This window comes from Ursus arctos, chromosome X (genome assembly GCF_023065955.2).
Source record: "Ursus arctos isolate Adak ecotype North America chromosome X, UrsArc2.0, whole genome shotgun sequence".
NCBI lineage: Eukaryota > Metazoa > Chordata > Mammalia > Carnivora > Ursidae > Ursus > Ursus arctos.
In genome coordinates, this window is record NC_079873.1 from 19,719,420 (window position 1) to 19,744,093 (window position 24,674).

The window sequence follows — 24,674 nt, forward strand, 5'->3', positions numbered from 1 at the left end:
AGTGAGAAGCAGGGAAAGTACATAAATTTATATGTGCTAGCCAAAATTTATGAACCCTGTGGCTTTGTGGCATGCTTTCCTGATGTCCCTACCGGTCCCTCAAAGGTTCGTGTAATAGGGGTGGTTTCTGGGAATGTGTGACATGTTTACCCTCTTGTCCTTCATCCAAAGTGTCCTTGGAGGCTTTCTGGGTGGAGAACACAATTAGAAGAGCACACAGAAAATGGTGTACTATTTTTCTTGATTTCTGGCTCCTTTCCTTGGCTGCCTACTCAGAGCAATGCTCTCTCCAGACTTGTTCGAGAATTGACATTATTAGGCAAGGTTGGTGTAGGATAAATAACTATATAGAGATACAAACCAAAATCTAACCCTCTCAGATTCATCCAGTGGGGGCTTGAGGTTAGAGATCATCTCTCCAACCTCCCCAGTTTTATCTGTGAGAAAGTAGAACTCCCAAGTAAGGAAGAGCCTGCCCGAATCATCAACTAGTTGTTGACATGACATCTTTGCCATCTCTTCCAAGGTGAACCAGAAATTATTCTCTCTAGGAGGCAAAGGGAACTTATATTTGTGTACCATTCCGTGGCAGGCACAATAGTAGGCAGATGTAGCTATGATTCTCCCAACATCCAAGTGGAGTAGATACTTCCATTTCCTGGATGGGGATGCCAAAGCTTAGATGATTTAAATATCCTGCCTAAGCAAAGTTAGGGGCAAAACCACACCTAAAATTCAAGTAGATGGAGTTTTTCTTTCTTTTTTCTTTCTTTTTCGTTGAAGGGTGGGTAGACGGGGGCGTGTAGGGGCAGAGGGAGAGGGAGAGAAAGAATCTCAAGCAGGCTCCACACCTACCATGGGTCCGGCTGGACCTCACAACCCTAAGATCACAACCTGAGCCGAAATCAAGAGTCAGGCGCTGAACTGACTGAGCCACCCAGGCGCCCCTCAAGTAGATGGAGCTTTTAAACCTGTGCTCTTTTCAGTTCAACATAGTATACCATTTCACTTAACATAATATACCACTACCCCCAATGCCCTTCCTTCCAGCGAACATAGTCTGTGTTAGTAATACCAAGGTTTTGTCTAAATTTATTCTGCTAGACAATCCGGAAATTGCATACTCTACCGCTCATCTAGTCTTACCATTTCCAAACTCTCAGACTGGTACCTACTTCATTTACTTACACTGAGACAGTTCTTATTCTGGGGACCACCACCACTTGTTAGCCTGCTTATTGTCTCTGAGAGTGTGAGCAGCAATCTCTGTGCACTTGTACTCAAATCTTAATTTCTGGTGCCTACCAGTAGCGCGAGTGTGGGCAGATCACTACCCTTCAGTGTCTTTAGCTACAAAATAGAAACGATAGCATCTCGTCATAGCCTTGTAATACTGGTGAAATTGAGAACACGCAGCACAATGCATGGCACATGGTAGGTGCTCAGTAGATGTTGGCTATGCTTTTATTATGGGAAGTCAGTGACACAGCATTTCCTGGATGAAATCAGCTTCCTGCTAAGAATAAAAGCTGCATAGGGAGCTCTTAACCTTGAATGCTAATTATCTTAAAGTTTGTTGGCTGAAGGTCCCAGCTCTAAAAACTGAGCATTTTCCAAGAAACAGTACTTTCCGTTCATAAATGCTTTGAGAGTTCCTGGCTTTGGAGCCTCTTCATTCACTGTAACGGTTAACTTAACATTTTGCTTCAGTTCACCTCGAAGATGAGTACATGGCGACCTTTACTTAAATGTTCCTGCTTCCATGACGACAAGGCATCCTGTAACTTACCAGTCCACCGTTAGGACTAGATCCTAAAGGCCCTTCTGGAATTAGGTTGATAGGAGTCTTTGCGGTGGCTTTGGCTACAGTTGTTACTCACATGCTCTAGCTGGTCAGAGCTCTGTTTGTGATATCAGTTCTGAACACATCCATGCCTTTTTCCTCCACTCCCTGGCCTGACACCCCATACTGACAGTTACTGCCACTTTATTATCACCTTCCTTCCTACCTTTGGCTCCTCTTCCCCTAACTTGAAGGATTTGATACCTCTGACCAAATATGTAGAATGGAGTGGTCTACCTATAAGAGGAATTTACCATTACCAGCAAATATGACCTTGCATCCCTGAATTTTATTTGCTATAGTAAGTTTCTATAATAGTAAGTTTCCGTATAAACCTATATATTTTGATTTTCAGTTCTAATTAGGAAATATTTACTAAATACATATGGTGTGTTGCATATTGTGCTAGTAGACTCTTCAGTGTTCTGAGGAATCCTGGGACCCACAGGACATAGAACTCAGTGACTGGGGGGAATGGCAGAGGGGTTGCCTAGGCAGAGGGCACAGATTGTGGACTCAGTGAAATCTATTTACAACTTGCTTTGGCCTCACCTGGCATGCAGAAGGGCAGGCTTCTCACTAATCTGTTTATGAACACATACCTACCTTCCAAGAGTCAAGAGGATTCTGAAGAGAGAGGAAGAGGGCACTAGTGGGAGTTACTCGCTTTCCCTCCGCACAGAGGTGGCTGCCCCTCAGGGAAGGGTCCAGTAACCCTCGCCTACCTTAATTAAGAACCCCATCATGATCACCCTGTATCCCTTTTTCCTATAAGAACAACAAAAATCGGGGCACCTGGGTGGCTCAGTCGGTGAAGCGTCTGCCTTCAGCTCAGGTCATGATCTCAGGGTCCTGGGATCGAGTCCCGCATCGGGCTCTCTGCTCAGTGGGGAGCCTGCTTCTCCCTCTCTACCCCCCCATCTTGTGCTGTCTCTCTCTCTCATGCTGTCTCCTCTCTTGCTCTCTCGAGTAAATAAAATCATTAAGAAGAAGAGAACAACAAAAATCATTACATGAGCATGAGCTTCCCACCTCCATTACATATGGTAGCACATTCTATATGAGATGTTTGTATTCTTTTTAGAAAATAAAAAGGCTCTAGTTATTGGAAGACCTTTTTTTAGAAGACTACTTTTAAGGGGCACCTGGGTGACCCAGTCCGTTGAGTGTCTGACTCTTGGTTTTGGCTTAGGTCATGATCTCAGGTTTGTGAGATTTAGGTTGTTTACAGTGTCCCTCCCAAATCTTTATTTGAAAAAATTTTAGACCTTAGGAAAAGTTGTAAGAATAATACAGTTAACACCCATGTCTAGCACCTAGATCCACCAGGTACTTTGCCATATTTTTTATCTTTCCCCTCTCCATCCATCCCTCTTCCTGTCTCCTTTCCTTCCCCTTTCGCTACACATGCTTTTTTGGCTGAACCATTTGAGAGTGAGCTGCAAATGTCCTGATGACCCCTAGATACGTTAAGTGTGTATATCATAAACATAAGAGTATTCTGCTAATAACTGCTAATCACCATGATACACTTATCACACTTGGGGAATTTCTCATTGATATCATAATAAAACTGAATATTCAAATTTCCCCTCATGGCTGTTGCCTCCAGTATCAGACAGCTCAGATCTAGAACCAAAAGGTACTGTGGCCAACAAGGCTGCTGAGCTAAATGCAGAGCCCAGGAAGGGCTTCTGCCTCAGTAACGTACGATAGAGAGAGGGTGGGAGTGACTGGTAGGGCTGGCTGGCTGAAAACCACAGGATGACCAGGAAGTCTACAGACAGTAGGGTCACCCTGGACCCTGACCATCAGAACGTTAGTAGGCAGGCAGTTATCCATCGGTGAAGGGCAAAAGGGGGTTCTTCGCTAATGACACTGAGCGAGCTACTCAAGGAGAATTAGGGATCCTGTGGTGTGGTGTTGGGATCCCACCAAAAAGCCCTATGTAACCAGATATTTGGGGTCCTCACTTAGTTGGTCTTTGAAGGCTGCTTCACTCTGAAGCATTACTGAACAAGTGTAGATCACCAGATGTCTGAGGGAAGCCCACAGTGAGAAAGAGAAACTAAGATAAATAAATGGCCCCCAAAAAATGACCCCAGAAGAAACAAGTTCAGGCAATAAAAGAGTGCTTTAAAATGTAACTTGAGGAATAAATCACCTTCACCTCATGAACATCTTAGGGCAGGTCGCACTTTGTAAAGATGGCCATGATGATGCTTTTCTAGCATGTGCCCTTGCCAGCCCTCCCTCAAGAGGAGGGGGAGTCTGTCCCCTTCCCCTGGAGTCTGGACAGGCTTTGTGACTAGCTGTGTGACTTCTGAGCCCGAGTCATAAAAGGCCATGCAGCTTCGCCTTGTTTACTGAACCCATGCAAGAATCCAGCTAACCCAAGGCCGCCATGCTGAGGAATCCTATGGAGAGGCCACCAGTTAGTGCTCTGGTAGGCCATCCTAGTTGGCAAGTAATCGGCCCAAGGTTCAGACTTGTAAATGAGGAGACTTCAGAAGCTTCCAGCTCCCCACTGTCTAGTCACTGCTCCCCCCTCCAGCCCTAGCCTTTGAGTTTTCCAGCTGAGGTCCCAGACAAGCCATCCCTCCTGCTTCCTGTCTGAATTCCTAACCCACAGCGTCGGTTATGATAATAAAATAAGACATTGGACTGAAAGAAGTAGTGCAATGTCTGGATGTTGTTGGGGCATTGAATTTGATAGGGAAGGAGGTGTGTGTGAAATCCCCAATCTTTGGCTCTTCTGTTCTGAAGTTTCTGACTCACTATTAGTAATAATAACCAAAACACAGTCTGGCCTAGAGTGGAGGCAGCCTCAAGTTTGGTAGACCCCAAGCTACCTCTATTGATCTCTGTTTATATTCAGGAATAAGTTTTTCCAAATAAAGGAAAACTGAAACTTCTCAAGCAGTGAAGTAGTATTTCTAGACACAGAGTAAACACTTAAAAAGTATACGAAACTTTTCTTTTGAAGGACAATTCAATTAATCATTGCTTAGTGCTGGTAAGTCCAAAAATTAATTACTTAAGATTCTAAAATTCAGTGTTTTCAAAAGATTGAAATCTTCTAAAAGACATAACTGGAGAAAAATCAGAGCTGTACCTGAAGTATTTTCTCAGTTATATTTTGCCCATTTTAGCATGGTTAATGGTAAAAATACATTGCAGACTCAAACATTTCGTTGGCAGTATTTAGAAAAAAAAACTCAGCATAACTGGAATGAGTTTATTATTCTGTTGGTTTTTGATGCCTTGCTATAATTTTTTCTTTTCTTGCTCTCCTTTTTCGCTCCCTGATTCCCTTACTGCCTCTTCCAAACCATCCCCAGCAAGTGTTAAAACTGAAAGATGTGGACAAGGAGAGCCCTCAAGTAATCCAGACAGGGGACTCTCCATATTGGGGGGCCTGTGCTCAACCCTCTGCTTTAATTGTAAGATACATGATCAAGTCACTTTATTAACTGAAGAAATGTTCTGCTTCCTGTAAATTAATCAGAAAGAGGATTAAAGATTTACCAGACATACAGGCCACTATGGAAACCAGGTATAAAGAGTAAGTCTGAACTCTTGCTCTTAGAAGGTGGGTCAAATGCTCTTCTCTTACCATAACTGTCACTGAGACGGCTCCCTGCACTGGCTTGAAAGTCATATGTGTTTCTGTGTCTATTCATCTTATGTCTTGGTGAATGGAAAGTTATTTGGAACCTCTCTAGACAAAGCAAATCATACCTTTTCCAAATGTAGTAATTGTCTCCAACTTTTCGATGAAAGGGCAAAGTATGAGAAACAGAACGGAATGGGGTGCCTGGGTAGTGCAGTTGGTTGAGTGTCTGACTCTTGGTTTTGGCTCAGGTCATGATCTCAGGGTTGTGAGATCGAGCCTTGTGTCTGGTTCAGCACTTGGCATGGAGTCTGCTTAAGAGTCTCATTACCTCTCGCTCTGCCCCTGCCTCTCAGATAAATAAATGCATCTTAAAAAAAAAAAAAGGAAAACAGAAAACAGAGAAGAATTGAAGGGTCATCAAATGAGCACAAAAAACTGAAGAAATATGAGCGAATGCTGTGAAACCAATGACTTCTTTGCATTCACCAAGTCAGAATGTTCCCTGCCCCTCACCCACTCCTTCATCATCCTCTGAAGTAATGCTAGGAAAAAATTTAATTGGTAAAATTGAGTAAGGTGAAGCATACAGAGAAATGCAGAATAAAAATAGAAAATCAAAATTAAGGAATGTAGAAAAGCCAAGTAAGTGGGGAAAAAATGAAGCTGAGTAACTGGAAAGAATCACTGGAAAATACTTCGTATGCCAGAAGCCTTATAAAACCTGAAGCCTTTGAGAGGATATTCAATTAAAACCAAAAGGCGCTTTTTTTTAAGTTGACCAAAGGGAAAAAAAAAAGATTGTTGGAACTCTTTGATTTAAACTGAGTATCCAGCATTAGTACATAGGATAAAATACTTTCAACTTCCATGAAAACCACAGAAAGGTTGAAAAAAAGTTGGACCTTTCATATTTATTTTTAGGTTCATTAATTAACTAAAAAAAGGCTTACCCCCTTGTTTAAACTGATGTATAATTAAGGTATCTGAGTACAAAGAATTCATCTCTAAAGCTAAGTAAGAATGTAAGAGGAGGGGCGCCTGGGTGGCTCAGTCGTTAAGCGTCTGCCTTCAGCTCAGGGCGTGATCCGGAGTCCTGGGATTCAGCCCCACACTGGGCTCCTCTACTGGGAGCCTGCTTCTTCCTCTCCCACTCCCCCTGCTGTGTTCCCTCTCTCACTGGCTGTGTTTCTCTCTGTCAAATAAATAAATAAAATCTTAAAAAAAAATGTAAGAGGCAAAATCTGAGATTTTTCAGATATTCTTTTTTTAAAATACAAACTTCTGAAAGTATTCTCTATCTTCCCAGTAAATCATTGAGAAACTACTGTAGATCAGCTACTCTCATCGGTGCCACGGGGGATCCAGAGACAAAACAAGATTCTTTCTGTGCTCGTTCATGACCAGCTGATAACCCAAGATGTCTAGAATAAAGGCCTCCTGGTATTAGGTTATCTTAGACCATACCTAGTCATTGAATTCTCTGGTTAGTGCAGAGATGACCAATGGACGCATCAAGGCCTTTTATTTTAAAATAAATAAAAGTGGATGGTAGGGACACAACATAGTTTAATCCTTTTTAATCCCTTTTTAATTATGTAGGCTCATCAAATGAGCAGAGGTAACCGCACTGGACCAGAATGCAGCAGAGCTCTCAGGGCTTAGCCAGTATCAGGTTATTTGACCTGGCACCTTGGCCTTGGGCTGTTCTGCTTTATCATCACTTGCAGTCAGTAGTGCTGGCTCTTTAATGAGCCCCCTCTTCTGAATTTTAAGTTGTCAATGTTAAATATGAAGTTTAATCCTTACTACACCTCTATGAAATAGGTACTGTTCCTGTAGCGGGCCACGCTGGCTACACCGAGGCTTACAAGCGTAATGACACTTGTCACGTCCATAAAGCTTTGGAGGCTCAAGTCAGGATTCAAATCCACGTCTAACTCTGGCACATGATCTTGGCTTACTACATTGTTCCGGAAGTCTCCAGTCTTTTATCTGAATTCTGAAGTTCAAAAAGCTCTAAACTTGCAGTTGTTTTTTTGTACCTTTGGTGGCAAAACACGACCTGAGCTACTTCAGGCCGTGGTCTTTTTTCTGTTCGATGTAAATGTTCCCAGATTTCGCCGCAACTGTAGCGTGTGTATATCATAGACAGTGGATGTACGTACTCATTTTGCCTGCCGAAAATCGGAAAACCTTGACATTCTGAAACCATCTGGCCCTGTGGGTTTCCAGCGCAGACATGGTCTGACAGCCTCTTGCCACCTGCCAGCCAGCTCCCACTTCTCCCCGTCCTCCCCCTTCCCCTGACCCTACGGTTCCAATTTGCTGCTCCTAATATGCTGTGGACATGGTAGTTGAAACATGTAAACTTTCACGTCCGGAAAATTCAGGTAATTTTTTCGACTCCTGAGTTCATACTGCTATTCACAGTTCCAGTTTAACCCCCGTGAGCCCCTTCCTCTCCTCCTAAGATTCCCTCACTTCCTTCTCCTACAGGGAGAACAGTGACATTTCTTTTGTGCTTGAAAAAAAAAAAAAAAGGTGTCCTTTCTATTTAACCAGGATGTATTTTGCTGGTATGTGAAAAGTTAGATGCGCATTTTACCTTAGATAATAACAGGTCCTTCAGTATGTGATCCAATTCACCGTGATTTGTTTTAAGTATCGGCACTTTTAGTGCACTTAAAATGATTTGTCTGTGAGAATCATATAGAACGTTTTAGGAATGATACATATTATCTGAAGCAAAGCAGCCAGAGTCCTTTTAAATGTTAATCATCTGAAGCCAAATAAATGTTTATAGAGCAGATGATGGAAGGTCATTGCTGAGATGTCACACCCCTTCTCCCCCACTCAGGGGAAAAGTGGAAGACAGAATCGTTGTTGAGTTAAAGATGCACCAAAGGCCTTCAGTATAGTCACCTAGAATGAGGGAAGTAAGGGATGGGTTGTTTAAGACTAATCTTTTATTCTCTTTTTTTTTAAATAGAGAAGGGGACTCAGGGGTCAGTGGGGGGAAAGAAAGGTTCTGCAGATGACTTTCACGAGTGGGTTCTTTTATTTCTAGTCTTATTCAGTGGGGAGAGAAAAGGAATAAACCAGAACTTGGCCGCAAGTGTTAGCAAATCAGATTTACTTCTGGATCTCTGGTTTGCAGCCTGTGTCACATTTGGAAGAATGAGGAGAGTTTAGAGGAGAAAGTGTTCCCTGAGCCTTGCTTGTTTGTCTCTGGGCCTGGCCCCAAGGTTGCCCATCTCCAAACAGCCTCCCGGCAGTACGGAGCATCAGGAAGGCCTATGGAGTGTGAGGGAGTTGGGATGGACCCATAAGTACCACAGAGGACAGAAGAAGGACTAATGTTTATTGATCACCTGCTTTGTGTCAGGCTCCATACATGTACCACATTTAGTCTTTACAAAAACTGAAATTTCATCCCCATTTTATAGGTTAAGGCAGCTGCGATTTAGAGCAATTAAGAAGCTTACCAAAGGTTTCCTACCCCCAAAATGGAGGAGTTGGGGCTGAAGCACGTTTCTGTCCCCAAAGCTCATGTCTTTCTCTCATGTCCCCCATCGCCCAGTCATCATCAGGTTTAAAGCAGGACTTGGGGGTCATGCTACTCTGGTCAAAACAGCTGGGGAAGGGGCTTGGGTTTCCTCGTTCAGGTTGCTTTGTACCTTTTCTCTCACTGTGTCCTAGTTACATAAGTTTTATGCACAAGCAGCTTAGGGCAACCATCCGAAGACTCTGTGGCCTCTGTCTTCATGGTTAACACCAGATCTTACCCTCTCAGACATGTCAGAGTAGACTACTCTGCTTCTGAGCGCACCTGTGAGCTCGTTTCTCTGGTACATCCTGAGCCCCGAGTCTCAATCAGAGCAGGTCTGCGACTGCTTCCCAGAGTGACAAAGCTCTGATTCCTGGAGAAACACATTTGAAGAAGACCTCAGGAAGCAGTCGGCAAACAGGAGGTGAATATTTGTGAATGAATGGATCTGTTGCCTTCTGGAAACCCCTGTGAACAGGAGTGGATTTACGTGTTCTCCTACTTTTGTACTTGGCAGTTTTCCCACAGTGTTTATTTGAAAACAAATTCAGATTATATCCCAGGTCATTTTTATATCACTAACCAGAACACTAGAAATGTATTTGTATTAAGAAAAAAACCCTGCTTTCAAGGTTGCCTCTTGGAATAATGTTCTTTTTCTATTCTAATTAAATTATTTTCTTTTTTTTTTTAAAGATTTTATTTGTTTATTTGACAGAGAGAGACAGCCAGCGAGAGAGGGAACACAAGCAGGGGGAGTGGGAGAGGAAGAAGCAGGCTCTTAGTAGAGGAGCCTGATGTGGGGCTTGAACCCAGAACGCTGGGATCACGTCCTGAGCCGAAGGCAGATGCTTAACCACTGCGCTACCCAGGCACCCCTAATTAAATTATTTTCTTAAACTTGTAATTTCAGAGGACAAAAATTTTACTGGAGACTACAGGACTGTTTAATTTTCTCCTCCTAACCAGTAACCATGCTATCATGAGAGCACTTTATTATTCCATCTGTTAGATTATAAAATCATGGACCGTTTATTGTCTCTTAATAGGGAGAGATAATGCATGTGAGAAAACTTCATATATGTTTCTACGAAAGGAGCTTCCTGTAAGACTGGCCAACACAATGAGAGAAGTTAATCTTCTGCCGGATAACTTGCTTAACCGCCCTTCGGTGGGGTTGGTTCAGAGTTGGTAAGTAAATAATGTGGCTTTAGATGGGTCTTCCCATAATGCTCTGAACAGCTGGCATTGAGCCCATTTTCCCTAAAAGTATGTCTACTGCATGTGTGGGAATGAGTCATTTGGGATAGCTGCAATTTTCCAAGCAATTAAAAGTTTTTTTTTTAACTGACAATTTCAAATTGTCTTAATGAAAAGACTTCTAAACTGTACGAGACAGCTTTCTTGACTTTTCAAATTTTATTTTTCTTGTTATAAATGTAATTGCTCACTGAAACAAAAATTAGAAAGTATAGAAAAATTTAAAGGAATAGCAACAGTGTCCCACACGAACGAGTCTACAATCCTTTGGATAAGGGGATGTTGCCACTTTTTGATCAAGTCTCAGCCTTGCTCTTTTTGTTTTCTTGTTAAAAGAGTTTCTTGGTGGCAATATTTCTGTTAGAGAAAATTAAGTCATTTAAAAAGGGGAACCTTGGATTGTGAAATTACCAGTACCTAATATGCTTCATTTGCCTTATGAAAAATAAAAAAATCTCAACAGAGAATGACATAAAGTTTGATCACGTACAGCTCTGATGCAGCAAGCATGTGTTATTTAATTGAGGAAGTTGAATTTGTGACTAAACTACCCACTAGGTCAACAGGGTGAGGTTGATGTGTGGTAGGATGTAAGAGCAGGTGGTGTATTTTCAGAAAGGGATTTGCATATATTTGAGAAACACTTGCATGTCTCCTGTGTATTATAAAAGCAAGTACAAGTCACTGTGGAGAAAGCTGGAGGAGTTGGGGAGGCCAGATGCAAAAAGCGCTCTCGAGCCAGTGCAGAGGAAGTCCTGTGGGCACGCAGAGGAGCGGGGAGAAGGGACTGCTGTGGCTTTGCACTGCCCCTGGGGGGATGGAGGGAGTGGACAGGGATAGGGACAGGGAGAGCATTTTAGGGGAAGGGAATGATGTGGACAGAGAGAAGGAGAATAGAACTGTTAATTAGTTTGCATTTAAACGGTTAATGGCAGCTGGGCTACTGAAAGGGAATGGACATCTAACAGTTACTCCTCAGTAATAGTAATTATAATCTGTTCTTAGGGCTGAGTGTGAATCGTCTGAGAAGCAGTATATTGGGTGGCCTGAGCAATTGGGTGCCCAGGCCCTGTGCCAGAGAAGCTGCAGCTCCTCCCTGTGGCAGGCTCAGGGGCTCCAGGGCCCCGGGATCCAGGGGAGGTCAGAGAGCAGCCCGGGCGGGGGTGGGGAGACACAACACTTCGCTCTCATCGTCCATTGCTTTCTACCCCAGATGCATAGTTTGTTCCAGCGGGAGCAGCAAGTGCTTGTTTGCGTGAGATTTCTGTATTGCTTCAAGAGTATCATCAGAAAATTTCCAGCAGGAAGTGTATACTCACTATTGGGGTCATTGTGGTGGGGATTGGAGGTTGACTAGATGACCTTCAAGTCCCCTGGGCCTGGTGGCAGTGACTGACTGTCGCACATCTATCGCTTATGTGAAAGTTACTTTGGGGGCTTCAAAGTGAATTGCTGGCGAGGTATAGACTCAAATGACGGGGTCAGCTCTTTTTTTTGTCTCACATTTCTCTTCCGTAGGCATCCCAAACACATACGTGTCATGTCTTCCTTTTTTTTAAAATTCAATTTTGAAATAATTGCCTATATAACAGATAGATGTGGAAGACTAGTAGCAAGAATTCCCATATGCCTTCACCCAGATTCACTAATTGTTAACATCTGGTGGCATTTGTTCTGCCGTTCTCATTCATATTCTCTCTCTCTCTCTCTCTCTCTCTCTGGATGTGTGTATGTGTGTGTGTGTGTGTACACTTAGGGTATATCAAACACGTGGTACACACATACATATATGATACACATTATTTTTTTTCCTAAACCATTTGGGTTAATGGTAGACATGCCTCTCTACCCCTAACGACTTTGGTATGTATCTCCTTAGAACAACTCTTAGAAAACCACAGTATGATTATCAAATTTGGGAATTTAACATTGATCCAGTAATATTTTCTAATGTGGGAGAACTTGTTCTCATTTCATTAATTGTCCTAATAGTGCTGTCTTCTTTAAAAAATTTTATTTATTTATTTGAGAGAGAGAGTGAGAGAGCACATGAGAGCAGGGAGCAGCAGGGAGAGGGAGAGGCAGGGGCTGGATCCCAGGACCCTGGGTTCATGACCTGAGCCAAAAGCAGATGCTTAACCCACTGAGCCACCCAGGTGCCCCAATAGTGCTCTTTTTTCCCCCAGCAATCCCCGCCTCCCCAATGTAGGAATCCAGTTTAGGATCACACATTGTGCTGGGCCGTCATTTCGTTTTCCTCTTAAAAGTGCCTCTGACTCATAACAGGCCGTGAAGCCCACCTCAGCTACAGTGTGTTCTCCTTGTTCTCTGGACTTTCAGGCGGGGAAGCTCAGCAGCATCTTTGGCTCCTCTCCACTCATGACTTTGCTCTTTAAGTGAACTACCCCCTTTGGAAAGGATGGGTTACCTCCCTAGAATCCTGCTGGTGTGTGACAGAATAGAGGGCCTTGTTGCCTCTGGCTGACTTTGCCCTCTGCAGGAGGTTTGACCTGATGATTTCAACAGTGCCTGATCCATAGCCTGATTTGCCCAGAGGCTTTTAAAAAGTATATCCAGAGATAAACATACTTTAGTATCACGCATTGTTACAAAGTTCAAGTGAGGCTGATTAATACAACATTATTCCTGTTTATGTATTTATATGCTTCACAGTCATTTTTTTGTTACTGGAGTACCGTCATCCTCCCTCCGAAGCGGGATAGTAGGATTAGTGGTAATTAATTGTTAGAAATAATTATATTAAGGGATAATTCTTTCCGGGCATGTTCAGATCCAAAGCAGAGGTGACACACGTCTGAGTAGCTGGCATCTCTGAATCCCCTCCAGACCCAGCGGGTTCTGTCTGGATATGGCTGCCTCAGTAATGTGCCTCTCTGGATCCCATTTTTCTGTGTTCTCCAGATATTTATTTTGGACACATTATTTCCTGTACTGGCCCTGATTGAGATATGTAGCTATTTTTAATCCAGAAGCTGTTTCTGAGGACCTAAGAGGCATTCCTTCTCCTCCTTTGCAGTGTTGATGAGATTAGTTTAACTCTGAGAAGGAACATTTATTCCTAGTTTCTAAGTTCTTAGCATGCACTTTAGTGTCACACATGTGTTCCTTACAATTCATATGCATGTCTTGGCTAATCAAACTGTGCATTTGGTGTACCAGTTGGAATATGTTCGTGAGTAGCAAAAAATCCAACTAAACCAAACATTGGCTCATGTAGCCATAGAATGAGCTTTTGGTGTTAGTTCGATTTAGAGGTTCATGAGATTATCAAGGCCCTGCTTTCCATGGTGTCGGCTTTATTTTCAGGTTGGATTTCCTCCTGGTGACAGAATAGCTGCAACATTCCAGGGTTTACATCCACATAGCCCACTGTACAAAAAGCAGAGCAAGTTAATTTCTCTCCCAAACACCCCCACCAAGTCTTCCCTCTTATTTTACTGGCCTGAATTGGGGGCAGTGTGCCCATTCCTGAGCCAGTCCTTTTGTTCAGGGGACAGCAGTGCAATGACAGGCTTGGGCCTAGACTATTGGACTAGTTAGTATTCACTGACAAGAAAAATACCATTACCAAGGGAAAAATCAGGCCACCCGGGAGCTTTGCATGGCATCGGCTTCCCCTGCAGCACTTGGGCTACAATGGGGTAGGGGGGAATGGGGGAGATACCTGAGTGAAGATTTAGGGTACTCTTAGGCAGAGGGAAAGGAGGAATGGATGTTGGGCAGGCAATTAACAGAGTGACTCATCTTTTTTAGGTATATGCAGAGCTTTCTTGAACTTTTAGAATACGAGAATAAGAGCCCTGAAGATCCACAGGTCTTGGATAAGTAAGTATGGTACCAAACTTAACTGACAGTAAAAACATCCAGGTTAAAAAATGTTTTGGTAAATGGAACTCATGTCGTTCAGAACCAAGAAGTATAATTTGGATGAAAGCATTAAGCTTGTTAATGGGTAACAACTCAGTATCACATTTTTAAATAATGTGAGTTAATTTAACATAGTACAAAAGGAATAATGACCCTTCAAAATGTGTTTCATGATCTAGGTCTTAATATTTTCACTCCTGGTGAACTGGTGCCAGCCACTCACTATAAATATTGCAGTAAACGTACCACCTAGTGGTAGTTTTAAGAATGCAGTGGCCTCTGGATATCTGAATTTATCTACTGAGGCCTTTACAATTTTTTTTTTCAATTTTTAAAAAATTTTCAGTGCAGTTAACAGTTGAGCTCAGAAAACCTATAATGCAGCATCTAAGAGTGTGCTTTTAATATACCGACCTGAATTCTCTGCTAACTTCTCATGCTCATGGAAAATGTTTCTGTTCTTTCATCTTCATTTAACTGGAAAACACTCACCCTAGCTCCCAGTGTGTGTGTGTGTGTGTGTGTGTGTGTGTGTGTGTGTGTGTGTTTTTACCCCAAGAGAAGTTAAGTATCCCCTTCACATTGCTTTCCTCCTGTTTCACGTACACACGAGGGACTGCACATGGCAGGCCTGTTGTATGAAGAATTTCTTTCTGCGGAGAAGCCTGGTCCACATAGTTGTGACACCAAAGACCTTACATATAGGTGTTCCAGCAAAAGAACTAAGAAACACTGTGTTACAAAAGCAACCGTAGCTCGAGGCATTCAACCCAACCCTTTAGTTCGCAGTTAAGGAAACTGAGGTCAGAGAAGAGAAATGACTTGTTCAAAGTTGTAACATTAGTTGGTAGCAGAGCTGGCTCTGTAAAGCCTTGTTCCGTGTCCTTCGTGCATGGTTCTGCACAAAGTCACATTGCCGGAACCAGCGGTGTGAGCCTTGAGCAGCTAGCTCCAGTTTAGTTGTAAATTAAAATATAAGGGGGCAGAATCCCGACCTGTCGTATACTTTGCTAGGTGTTTTGTGAATGGATTTGTGATTTGTGGAGGGAGGCATTGCGTCAGAGCCCCAGATGCACTGTTCTCCTGGCTATAGGCCATTGCTGTCATTTAACGTATTGAAATTAAAGGAATTGAATCCAGCAGCATTGTTTTCTCACAAGTCATTAGCTAGTAACAGTTTGTTTTGCTGACATCCTAGAAATTAGGATTGACTTCTCTAGCTTCAAATTTTAGGGTATAGATTTGTGGAAGTAAATAATATTAAATTGCTGCCGTATGTTCCCCAGAATCCTGTCTCAGTTTCTGGAACAGGTTATTGGTCAGATGCAATTTCTGGACATGAGCCCACTTTGGAAACTGCCAAGTGCTGGATCCAGTGCGCGTGAGATCATAATGATAACCGCTCTCCCTCAGTGAGTTTTGGTGACTTGCCCAGGTTCACACAGCTAGTTGGGATAGTTGGGGTTTCAGAAGCCCGCTGCCCTTAGCGAAGGAAGGGAAGGAAGATGAGCTAGTCGCTTTACTCAGAGTAGGAGCCTTTTCCAGTCCGGGCAGGGAGCTCACTTAAGTGAAGTGAAAGCAGCTTAGAGAACAGGCTTGTTTCTCTTAATGATAAAGTTAAGAAGACCCCAGAAGACTGGGGAAGCATTCTGAGAACTGAGCCCTTGAGACAACTCTCCTCCCTTCTGATAAGTTGAGGTGCTTCTCTACTGTAATGAAATCTTCCACTTTAGTGGTATTGAATTTATGAATACATTAGAAAGAACATTATGTAGAGGACAGATTGTCCATTATCGATTTTCTTGTGAATAATTATGACCTTCCAGTTTCAGAGTTGATTTATTCATCTCTGCTGTCTTTGTGTGTATTTGTTACAGGAGTATTTCATCACTGAGAAACGTTAAGACTATTCAGATAAGTGAAAAGAAAGTCACTCCAAATTTCCATTACCAGGGGACAACCACCGTTAACATTTTCCTTCCATTCCATACTTTTTCCTAGGCATCCATATTTTTGTATGTGCACAATATGTTTTACAAAAATAACTGTGGACATTATAGATCTCTATACCATTACTAATGGTTTCAAAATGGTCCGTCTACAGGTAAGTCATGTGATTTGACCTCCTGTCATTGAGTTGTAGAATGGTTTGTATTTTTCTTGCTACTCTAAACAGGGCTCTTAAGAATAGCTCTTAAATACAGCTGTTGGCCTTGTCCTGTTATTTTCCTGGGATCAATTCCTGGGAGTGGAATGACTCTCTTTGGTCTTTTGATATATGTTGCTAAATTGCCCCTAGAAATACATCAGTTACACCTCCACACTCTAGAGGACACTGGTTATTCTTTGCCGGTGTGATGAGTGAGAATAGTACTGCGTTGTTTTGCTTTTCTATTACTATTTTGAAGGGGAAGTTGTTGGCATCTGCATTGCCTCTGTGGTAGATTTCCCATTGATACCAGATCCCTTGCCTCATTTTCTGTTGGGGTGCTTATCTTTTCCTTTATTAAAGATAGTAGCTCTGCAAATGTATTTTTCCCAGCTTTCACTTTATTTTTTGACTTTATAACCTGTATCCCTGTAGAATTAACGAAATTCTGCAGAGTCCTATCATTTGTTTCTTCAGGGTTCTACCTGTGGTATTAAGCTTAGAACAGCTTTCCTTGCCCCAAGGCATACTATACTATATACTTATTCACCTGATTTTCTTTTATTTTTTCTGTGATGTCATTCTTTTACGTTTAAATCTTTAAGTTTTCAGCTTAAGGGTTAAAATCGGGATGTGATTTAAATTGGTAGCCAGCTGTCCCAGTTAATTTGATGGTTTCCCTATTGACTCGGAATGTCACTTTATCAATATGCTAAATTTTTATGCACACATACTTACTTGCCGTCGGGCCTTGTTCCAAGCTTTTTATTTGGTTCCATTGACTTGTCCGTTCTTAGTTACCATTCTTAGTATATTTTTCCCTCTGTATCTTTATAGTAATACACCATAATTCTTGACTTGGTTTGTTTTAATTGACTTTGTTCTGTCTACATTTCATCACTATATTTTACTACTATGAGAAATTCATTTCAAAATTTTACTCTTAAAAAGTTTCACATTATTTATTCATGGAAGCTGCTGCTTTAAGACTTTCTAATAAATCCCTGGAAGTTTGGGGGGGGATTGTCCTCATGTTGTCAGAAGAAATATTAGAAATATTATTTTTTTATAGAAAGTTTCAAGCAAAACCTTGGGTAATACTTTAGTTTCTCCTTGTAGTCCATAATGATAATATCTCTACTTATAAAAATACCAGCACGTAAATAGTCTGGAGACAGCTGGGAAGTTTATGCATTAGTGCGTGAGATATAAAGACTGACCACTTTTTGTTTCCCTCCCACACAGCTTTCTGCAAGTTCTGATTAAAGTCAGAAATAGACACAATGATGTGGTTCCTACAATGGCACAAGGAGTGATTGAATACAAGGAGAAATTTGGGTTTGATCCATTCATTAGCAGTAACATCCAGTATTTTCTGGATCGGTTCTATACCAACCGCATCTCTTTCCGCATGCTTATTAACCAGCACAGTAAGTTGGATTTTTGGTCCACTTTCGAAAGGGCACCCAGAGTGATTTCTCCCAAATGTTTTCCTGTTGCCTCACTTAGAATTTACTATCTGTAGAAATTTCATTTCTAGTTTAGTTTTTCCTAAGTAAATCCTATCTATTAAAAAGCTGTTGTTAGTATTCTTCGTTAATGGAAATCCTTGAAATTTTGATGTTCATATTAGAGACAGGAACTCTGCCTGCCTTTTAAGCCTCTGCTGTTAAATTCCTGGTGAGGGCGAGACAATACTTTAATGTGTCTCTGAGAGTGTGTGCTAGCCTTTATCCAGGATGTTGTGTGTTTTTCTTTTGGTTTTAAAAACGTCGATACTGGGAATATTGAATTGGCATTTTGACAATCTGAGCAATTGATCTTTAATTTCACAGTGATCATTGAAATCAGATTAAGCAAGTTGTCAAACTGTAGTCTCGTATGGAGAGTTTTAATTCACTCACCAGGATGATAAGCAGATAAGAAAAAAACAACTAAAATTCTCACCACAGAAAAACTTTTTGGCTCATTTTCAGCATTGTCTCTTTGCCTGATTTCATAATTTTGTGAAAAAGCATCTACATGTCTAGAGTCTAAATCATCCTCTTTGCTGAAGCAGAAAATGGGCAGAGCATCTCTACTAATTTGATTTATTTGGATTAGTGATTGTTATATAATTATTATGTGTGGGTTGGTCCCAAATGTATATCTTTTAAAAATAGAAGTGTCTGATAGTGTATAGGAAATTTAAATGAAAAAAGAACCTAATTACTATTCAATTAAGCTACTTACATAACTACAATTTTTTTTTTACCTAAATGTGTTTGTCTACATATATATGTACATGTTCTTAGATCACTGATTAAACTTGTACACCTCTGTTTTTCTTCCACTTAATCATTTGGAAGTTTATGTATTGGCCTAATGCCCTTGTCATTTTTCATAATTTAAAATATCCCCATTTTTTAAAAAAGATTTTATCTATTTACTTGTGAGAGAGAGAGAGAGCACAAGCAGGGGGAGCGGCAGGCAGAGGGAGAGGCAGACTCCCTGCGGAACAAGGAGCCCAATATGGGACTCGATCCCAGGACCTTGGGATCACGACCTGAGCCGAAGGCAGACACCCAACTGACTGAGCCACCCAGGTGTCCCAAAATCTTCCCTATTTTATTCCCTAATGTAAATTCTCCTTTTGTGGAATCTAAGTTATCCCCAGTTTTTGTTTGATTTGAAAATAAGTACACCTATAAACATTTGGATTCAGATTACTTTTTTCTTTGGGGCTCCTTTTGGCCTTTATTCAGAAGTAGTATTTTGTAAATCTTGTGTATTGTGGAAGTATTTGAATGTAGTTTTAAAGATATTTGACCAAAAAAATATTTGAACAAATATTATTTGTGTATACTACATTGAAAAATACTCCCCGTGATAGAGGCATTTGAAATGTTCACAGTGAAGTCACTTTGCAAGCCTGCACTAACAGTACAGACTGCATTTTCCAAATAAGTAGTGAATGTTGGAGTCAATGTCTAGAGTAGTACCGAGAAGGTGAGTAAACTTGGCTGAGGATACAAATAACTTTTTCATCCAGGTCACATGGGGTCAGGGCAAAAAGGGCTGGACCCCTGGCACGTGTTACTGTTTTCAGACCTGCTAACTGCAACCAGCAGATCTTAGAATGTGTCCTTCCTCCTTTGCTGTCCAGTAGAGCTGATCACCCCTCATTGTATGTGTTCTGTAGCTTTAAGTCACTCTGGATGGTAAAATGATTCTGACAAATAAGACAATCCTTTCAAGACTTGTAAGGCTACATTGCCTGCTTTGCTTTTAATCGCTCCCTTCCCTTTTGTGTTTGTTTAGCACTTCTGTTTGGTGGTGACACTAACCCCGCTCATCCTAAACACATTGGAAGTATTGATCCCACTTGCAATGTGGCTGATGTCGTGAAAGGTAAGGCGACCACTATAATGTTAGTGATTGTAGTCCAAATAGGACTGTGGTTTAATTGAGGCAGCTTGGCCACAGGGTTATGGTGCTGAGTTCTTTGCTGATTCATCAGGCCACTCTGGGCCCAAGCCACTTGTGCCAAATAGATGTTCTTTCTAGGCAGTTCAGGAAAAGATGCATAATTAGCAGTGTTTGAAATGGGAGTTTCTACCTCATTGACCAGTTTTGTCTTAAACAGTAAATGGTTGTTAGCTTAAGGAACATTCTAAGTTTTGATTGCTCCCATTATCTGAAACTTCCAGAAAATGTAAATCCACATTCTAAAGTTTGGCTAAATTCACATGTTGTAAAATTCCAGCATCTTTCTGGTGTGCACCCCAGATTTGGGAATCTATGTGGCATGTGAGCTTCACGGGTTCACTGGCCATCGGGCTAGATGGACACTGTTCTACTAGTAGCCTTAGGGTAGAACAGAGCCCCACAGCCATACGTCCCTGGTACCCAGGCACTCTGAATTTGAACAGCGGTTTCCTCATTATTCATTTAAGGTGAGTGTCACCTCCGGAAAGCCTTCCTGGTTGTAAGTGACCCACCAGGTGCTTGGACCTTTTCAGGTTTTTTTTTTTTTTTCAAAGTGCTATGGTTACTCTGTGCAGCCTCAGATCCCCAAACTATCCCTTCCCAAGATTGGATCTCCTACTGTGGCCCTCCTCTCTCTCCTCTAAACACACACAAGTTTTCATGACCACAGCTCTCCCAGTTTTCATCACAGAGTTACTCTTACTTTTTCTTTTCTTTTTTTTTTTTTTTTAAAGATTTTATTTATTTATTCGACAGAGATAGAGACAGCCAGCGAGAGAGGGAACACAAGCAGGGGGAGTGGGAGAGGAAGAAGCAGGCTCATAGCGGAGGAGCCTGACGTGGGGCTCGATCCCATAACGCCGGGATCACGCCCTGAGCCGAAGGCAGACGCTTAACCGCTGTGCCACCCAGGCGCCCCTACTCTTACTTTTTCTGAACTGTGTAGCTCAGTAGGAAGCAAACGAGGGCCTTGTCTTCTTGGTGAAGCTCTCAAGCCCACCTCAAGCAGAGTGACCTTTGCTGTTTGAGCTTAGAGAGCCAAGGGAGGTGGCCTAATAGGTGCAGCCTCCCCAGTGGGGGAACAGACCAGACCTTCAGCGGCTATCAGTAGGGAAAACCTGTACTATTTGTTTACTCGGAGCATTGCTAAACCCAGGGAGAAGGACCCAGGCATGATGGCCTCAGCTCACCCAAGGATCGTTGAGCTGTTCTGGCCTCGGTTTAGGTAGGATACATCTACTCAAATTATTTCGATTTTAAGGTGAATAGGCCCGGCCTTAGCGCCTTAAGAATCCCATAGGTTGCTCGCTTGCAAGGTAACCCTGTGGTTGATCATGACCTCTGCAGGCCCCAGGGTGGAAGGGGAACAGGATCAGTCTTGTCCTAGTGTGTGTTCGTCAGACCCTAGCCCAATAGCTTTTATGAATCAGAAATCCTGGTTCAGGTAGTTGACTGCCCTTAGAGAAAAAGGCACAAATTCAGAAAGTAAAAGGACATTATTATGCACTGCATATATGCCTTTTCTTTTGAACTATAAGCAATTTGAGGTCAGCTTTTATGTTTTACATTTGTTTTATAACTCATATAGAATGTATGTGCCTTTAAGACAGTCAATAAATATTCTTTGGTTTGATAAATGTTAAACCTTTTGATAATTTACTTTTTTAAAAACAGCCTTATTGAGATCAAATTCTCATATACCATACAAGTCACCCGTTTAAAGTGTACACACAATTCAGTGGTTCTTAGCGCCGGTGCACAGCCATGCGTCCATCACCACCATCAACCTCACACCGTGGTCACCAGGGAAAGAGACTCCATGACTGCTGGCCATCGTTTCCCCCCACCCAGCCCTCGGCAACCACGGGTCTACTGTGTCTCTCTAGATTTGCTATTCTGGACATTTTACGTAAGTGGAATCACACGATACGTGGCCTTCTGTGTCTGGCTTCTTTCACTTAGCAGAATGTCTTCAAGGGTCATCCGCGTCACACTGTGGGTCAGCACTTCATTCCTCACTGCTGAGTAATGTTCCGTTGTATGGATATACTGCATTTTGTTGATTTGTCAGCTGATGGACATTTGGATTATCTGGGAAACCTTGAACATGTTATGTTAACTTCTTTGGGCCTCAGTTTCTTCACCTATAAAATGGTGCTTTTGGTTAGTCATCTTTATCATAGGGTTAAATGAGTTAATATAGAGAGAGCTCCTGAAGCAGGGATCGTGCCCAGGAAGGACTGCAGGCAAGTTTACTAGCAGTGGTCCTTGGGCACCGTATAAGTCATTTGGCTTCTTATTTAAGCCACTGATTGTATAATAGATTGGTGCCTTTACTTTTGTTTCTGGCGTAAACTATGAAATATTTTTAAAAGTCATTCAGGACATTTATAAGACAATTGGATATTTGACATTCAAGAAATATTGTTCATTTTTAAGATGTGATACTGGTATTGTGATTATGTTTTTTAAAGGAGTCCTAGCTTCTAGAAAGCTGTTTTTGAAATGTTACCCATGATAGAGAATGACATGTGGGTTTTGCCTCACAGTGACACACAACAGAAAGGACTGGGCACGTGTTGAAAACTGTTGAGGTTGGTAATGGGTATGTGAGGAGTCCTTATACTGCACTCTGTATCTTTGCATATGCTTGCAATTACTCATAATCACATTGTAAAAACAGACTCGTGTTTATCACCTCATTGTTTCTTCACAGTCCTTCATTCCTTTTCAGAGAGATTTAAACCATGAATTGGTGCAACTAGATAAGTAAGAGAGTTCTAGGCACCTGGTAGCACTTCCCTGGCACAGAGAGAAGAAGTGGCGCTAATGTGGGTCAGGAAGTCAGGTCGTGAGTCAGTAAGTCAGGTCAGAGGAGAAGATGAGGAGGAGCCTGCTGCACTTGACTCTTCAGGTGCAAAGAAGCTGCCCTTTTGCGGCACTTCCTGTCTGCGCTGCTCTTCCCGCCCCTGTTCTGTACTTCCGGTCGTGGTGAAACTTGTACTTCCCGTTGGTCTCTCTGACCGCGCCGTAAATTTCTCAAGAGCCAGAATTGCTCTTACCACTTCTGCATCACTCCTAGGGACAGCAGTTTTGTAGTGAAAACTAGCTGAAGGTGATGTGCAAAGCAGTTCAATTGATATGTGAAAGCAAGTGGGAAGTTTATGCTTGCGGTCTACCTCATAGCCTCCTGATTTCTTTGCCCTTCGGAGTCAGGGTCTGACCATGGGCCACATCGTCTCCTTCCTCCGCTCCCTCCTCCTGTGCTTACTCACAGCTCTGACTCCACTTTCTCCAGCGCTTTTCTACTTTTTACCCAGGGGCACGACTGTTGTACTATGAATAAAGCTTCAGCTGTGTCCTCATGTAATCATTCCAGCCACTAGCGTAGAGCCTGGATTCCTGGCAATGCTGGGGCCTGTGACAATCACCCCCTCTGCTCTTCGGCCACTCAGATTGTCACTTCCCGCAACACCCACGCTTGTACACACACTCCTGCCCTACGCTCATGTGGTAAAGAGGAAGGGCTCATGTGCTCTCTGTTCCCCACCGCGTCTTTCAAACCAGGTTGTTCGTTTTTTGACAGCCTCTTCCGGTAAGGAATTGAGCAGCAAACGGTGGTTTCAGTTTCGGAAAGTGCATAAACACATCGAGCTGTGTTCACACAATCAAGTCTCCTGCCGCCCTTCAGTCCCTTCACAGATCGTGCCTACTATTACCCGGGGCATACTCAGTATGCTCGTGCATACTTTCTAGAATGCTCTTGTGCTTCTTCCACCTGGTGAAGTGGATGCTTACTCAGGGCCACTTGTCCTCAAACCGGTGGTATAAGTTTTCCACCTGTTGTGACTCTATAATTTATTTCAGTATTATGTAAACTGAAGAAATGCGAGTACAGAAAAGAGACTTATCTCCATTAAAATCAAGTTGAATGCTTTGGAAAGACTTGATAGAGTCTCTTAAAAATGTAAGGAATGACAGTGAACAGGTAACTCTTAGGTTACGGGGCAGCACTGAGTAAAAATCTCAGAAGGAACCTGAGCACATGTTGCTTCACAAATATCTTTAAGTTTATTACTCTTTAAAGGAATAGGGATTGGAATTCACAGATATATGTAGCATTGTTTATCTCAGAAAGATGACCTAGAACCCCAAGCCGATCCATATTGAAGGAAGAGACTTTGGTCATATCTGAAAAGTTTGGCAGAGGATAATTATATCTTTAAATGTGCATTTTGAAGTTAGTATTAACAATAATAGTCATACTTCAGGGCTTCCTACTTTATCCAGCATTTTTGTCAGTTATCCAACTCCTGGCCCCAGTTGGGTCAGTTGAGAGGACTAATACCATGGTACCAAAATACTAAAAAGTGCTCATTGAAGAAAGTTTAGAAAATGTGGGGAAAAAGAAAAGAGAATAAAAATACCTGTTTTCGTAACTCAGTGAGAATGTTGTTTTATACATTTGAGTGCATACCACATTGACAGATGAGTATGCAACAGCAAATAATGTGAGTAATCCTTATCTTTACAAAATCCATAGTATTTGTCTGTTTCCCCTTCTCCAGCACTAATGTGCATCAACACAACCTTCCCGGATGAATTTAGCACCTGACGGTGTAGCCTCTTTTCCGTTCTTTGTATCATTATAGTTGGAGTCCTTCCTGTATCTCATCTGCTATACTCGTAATCTCTGTATTCGAATGGATTTTCCAGCTGCGTGTGTATAATCTTTATTCCTCAATGGAGTATTGGCCTTAAATCAGGTCCCTTTCCTACCATAGCAAAATGAGCTGGGCAACCTAGCCGGAAACTGGAAAGTCTCTTCTCCTTGCAGACTAAAGCACATTTTAACAGTCAGCTCTCTGTTTGATTGCTTCTGGGCCCACTCTTAATTCTCTGA

The 24,674-nt window shown here is 42.1% G+C and overlaps 1 protein-coding gene across 2 annotated transcripts in view; it reads left to right on the plus strand.

The window, feature by feature from the left end:
- The window catches only part of PDK3 (pyruvate dehydrogenase kinase 3), a 75,282-nt gene that overhangs the window by 12,673 nt on the left and 37,935 nt on the right, over positions 1–24,674 (plus strand). For both annotated transcript variants that reach the window (XM_026480173.4, XM_026480174.4), the window contains exons 2-5: positions 10,056–10,197; positions 14,041–14,112; positions 17,549–17,733; positions 19,604–19,693. In XM_026480173.4, coding sequence (XP_026335958.1) covers positions 10,056–10,197; positions 14,041–14,112; positions 17,549–17,733; positions 19,604–19,693 — 489 coding nt within the window. The remainder of the gene's footprint in view (positions 1–10,055; positions 10,198–14,040; positions 14,113–17,548; positions 17,734–19,603; positions 19,694–24,674) is intronic.